The following is a 3,670-nucleotide window of genomic DNA, read 5'->3' as shown; positions in this document are numbered from 1 at the left end:
AGTAAGTAGGTATAAAACAATGTAAAACATATTTACACGTAGACAATTCAAATTGAAATCAATTTACAGTTAGGAACAGAAAATGTATATCTTGCAAAGAACACTTAAATATTCTATATACAGTACCCCAGTAAACTAAACAACGCATATCAGCAATTTGAAAAAGTTACCCTATGCTTTTGTCCAGAAATATTGAGGACGTCAATGCAGGAATGCTTGTGGCTTTTGAAATGTATGAGCCCCATTGTTTTAATGAGCCCATTGGTTGAAAAAAGATACGTTTATCTAGGCTTTACAGTATGTAAATGGTATATGAGAAGTAAGAACTGTGACCTAACCTCTGCACTGTGGCTCTTAAAATGCAGAAGAGGCCCAAAGAAGCTCAAAACTTATATAGTGTTAACACAAAATACTGTAAAAAGAGATCAATAAGCGGAATATTTTTTTTATTTAACAATTTATTTTTACAAATTCAGATTATGTATGATAATCAGTCACGTGCCAATCTGATTAAATAGATCATTTCGTAATGTGCTCTCTGGCGATTGTTTCCTTTGATCCTGATATCATGGAGCAGTAAGAGGAGATGGCAGATCTATGGTCTGGTGCTCCTGTAAAGAAATACACACATATTTAGTAAAGATTCTTCAAACACAAACTAAGAACACAACAGTTTGCTTTAGATGCATAACAACAAATAAGGAACGATAAACTGTCGCTAACCTGAATTGCAATGATGTGAAATACTGTTGACCCTGTTTAACTCACATTGGCTTCTATGAATCCAGGCATGTCCTGTATGATCGCCACCTTGTCGCTCTCCTGCTGTCTTCTCCTCCTCCTTATCCTCCAGGCGTTCCCTACGATCGCCATGGAAACCACAATCATGACCGCTGCCACTGACCCTGCCAGAGCTGTGACCAGCATGAAGTTATCAGCAGCTCCCTGCGGAGCCCCATGGTCTGCAGCCTTCATCATCAGACCGGTGTCAGCATGGACAGCAGGGCTGGGAAGAGGCTGAGATAGCAGCAGATCAGATATATCTGAGGAGAAGTAGAAGCACAACCGTGACCTTCCAGAGACAGGCTGATCTTAGATATACAGTACAGTACAGCACAGCTGTCACGTCTGAATGACTCCACACCTTCCAGACTGAAAAGAAAGAAGGCATCGTCTTGTTTCATGTAGTTTCTGCTCTTTAGCCTGCTGTGAGTGATGAAGGCACTTGTTCCACTGCCTGGGCCTCGATAGTAATAGCTGCCATCAGAGACAGTCACTTTACTGCCCACCTTCCTGGGATTGTCCCAGAAGTACTCCGTGCCTGGGAGAAACAGGTGAAACAGTCATTCTCTGTCTGATGAACAAAGCAACGATTTGTTGATAAAAGCAGTGATTTCCAACCTTTTTGGTCTCAGGTACCCCTACAGCCCTGTCAGATGAACTCACGTACCTCTTCATCAATTCCCCCTGTATGTTCTAAATATAACACTGTACATGATATAAAAGTGGATATTGTTAATTATTTCCTACAGTTGAACTGTCAATATTGAAGTAGGTTTGGTCAACAATTCTTCTGCTACTACTTTGAGTGAAGATGAATGTTTCAACCATTTATCCATTAACGTTACTCTAAACTGTCACTTTTAGCTATTTCAAATTCAAGTTTTTTAAATCGTTTCTCTATTACTTTAGCTATTCATTGGAACTGTTTAGTCACCACTTTGAACTAGTTATTTCTACCGAGTATTCAGTACTTTTAGCTAAACTGTGCTTGCTTGCTTACGTTTCATTCTTACATAACTGCAACATGTAGTGTTCAGGCATTTAGTGGACTTCATGTTAATTTGTGGATATATTCTTCCAATCAAAACATCATTTCTATTTTGTTCAAACTGGTTGAGCTACTCTACAATCTTTCCACATTGCCGCTAGTAACTGCAGAAGTACTTCCTTTGGGTTGGGAATCACTGCAATAACAAAACAAGATGAGTGGCTAGTGAGGCTTAGTTATCCCCCCATCTCTTACCGTCAGATGACTTCTTGTCGGGGTCAGTGGTGACCATTCGGTGCATGTTCATTTGCTGTCTGATGTCAGACTGCTGATCTATCAGGGCCATAGTTGCCTGCTGCCATGGACACGGCCACTTGAGTTTGTGGTCATTGGGACCTGAGGTCAGGTGGAAGTAGGTGGCCATATTCCCTGGACTGTCACTTGTTCCGTTTAGGTACACACCAACCTACAGATCACAGAGTAGTAGGAAATAATGTTAGGGTACTATGCAGGGATGTGATGGTAATGTAGATGATTTGACCATTCGCTACATGCCTCCTCAGATAAGCAATTGTCCAATTATAGCTTAGCAACCAAAACTATACACAACAGCTGTGTAAACACTTTGGATTTCTTCAACATTGAGAGAATCAAACATTTCAAAGTGAGAGTGGATAGACATGTAAGGTGGGAGAGAGATGGGGGATGGCACGCAGCAAAGGGCCATAAGTCGGATTCAAACCACGGCTGCTACATAGGCCTCGTTCTACATGGGGAGCACATTCTTACTGGGTGAGCTAGAGGTCGCCCCAGAATCAAACATTTAAAAGGCAGTTACCTGGAAGGAGTAACCTGCTGGTGACAGAAAGCGAGGGCTGTAGAGTTTACCTCCTGCTGGTGTGGTGGCCAGCAGGCGGGTGATGTTGCGGATGTGCCAGACATGCTGGGGGCACTTTGTGGATGACAGGTTAATGTCATCCAGAGAGAAACCTCCCTTCGATGGACCACTTCCCCTCACGCCCTCAAAAACCACACGGGCCTTTTGTGTCATATTCAGATTGATGTTCTGCAGTTCCCAGGAGCCCATGACACCTCCTGTAAAGAGAACAGGTAGATTAGAGCATAGACACTACGCTATTATTACTCATTCATTATATGTTTAAGATCATGGGTGAAATATTTGAGTTTTGGATCTGATTTCAGCTTATTTCAAATTATTCTGGTTACATAATATATGTTTTTTGTTTGTTAAAAAATGAGAGAACGCTGGTGAACATCAGTGCAGTCATAGTGTTGCTTGGAGTAGTCAAAGTCACAAACATCCAAATCATGCGTTCAGTGTGCTGTACGAGTGTGTCACACAATGTGTAATATTTCATTTGTTACCTGAAATACTCTTGAAGAGCTTCAGTTTACCGCTGGGGTTGGCCTTGTCATACTCCCGCACCCAGATATTGAGAACATCATCATCTGCCCCGGTGTTATAGAGGAAGAGCTGCAGACACTGGGCTCCAGGTTTCGGGTAAAACAAACGACTCTCCAGGAATCCACGGTCACCAGGTTCTGCAGAGGCTGTGCTGAAGTGCATGAAGTAGCCTTTTCCTAAGGGCAGGAGGAGACAACAGGGCTAATGTTGGGCCTCAGAAGTTCTTCCCATTACATTTTATGGTACCATATTCAAGAACATACTTAATTATTGTCAATTCAGTATGCTTACTATGCTTATTACCTTTCACTGGAGTTGTATTTTACATGATTTCATGTGACAAATTGATTGGTTGATTGGTTGATTGATTGATTAAAGTCTCCTCCAGTGGTACTGCCTGGACTTAAAACATATTGGCCAAATTTCAGCAGAGACATCCATTACACTGTACTTAAAGGCTAAGTAATAATTTG

General features: G+C 41.7%; 1 protein-coding gene across 1 annotated transcript in view; it reads right to left on the bottom strand.

The window, feature by feature from the left end:
• Positions 1-479: 479 nt before the first annotated feature.
• mep1ba (meprin A subunit beta a) overlaps positions 480-3,670 on the bottom strand; it is a 9,439-nt gene continuing 6,248 nt past the window's right edge. Inside the window, exons 10-15 of the mRNA XM_032525542.1 lie at positions 3,158-3,373; positions 2,610-2,866; positions 2,027-2,237; positions 1,145-1,321; positions 769-1,043; positions 480-611 (exon numbers count right to left, since the gene is read on the bottom strand). Coding sequence (XP_032381433.1) covers positions 567-611; positions 769-1,043; positions 1,145-1,321; positions 2,027-2,237; positions 2,610-2,866; positions 3,158-3,373 — 1,181 coding nt within the window. The 3' untranslated portion in view covers positions 480-566. The remainder of the gene's footprint in view (positions 612-768; positions 1,044-1,144; positions 1,322-2,026; positions 2,238-2,609; positions 2,867-3,157; positions 3,374-3,670) is intronic.

The sequence above is a fragment of the Etheostoma spectabile genome, chromosome 2, assembly GCF_008692095.1.
Source record: "Etheostoma spectabile isolate EspeVRDwgs_2016 chromosome 2, UIUC_Espe_1.0, whole genome shotgun sequence".
Lineage (NCBI taxonomy): Eukaryota > Metazoa > Chordata > Actinopteri > Perciformes > Percidae > Etheostoma > Etheostoma spectabile.
Note: the sequence above shows the minus strand (reverse complement) of the source record. Positions and strands in the feature narration are given on the sequence as shown.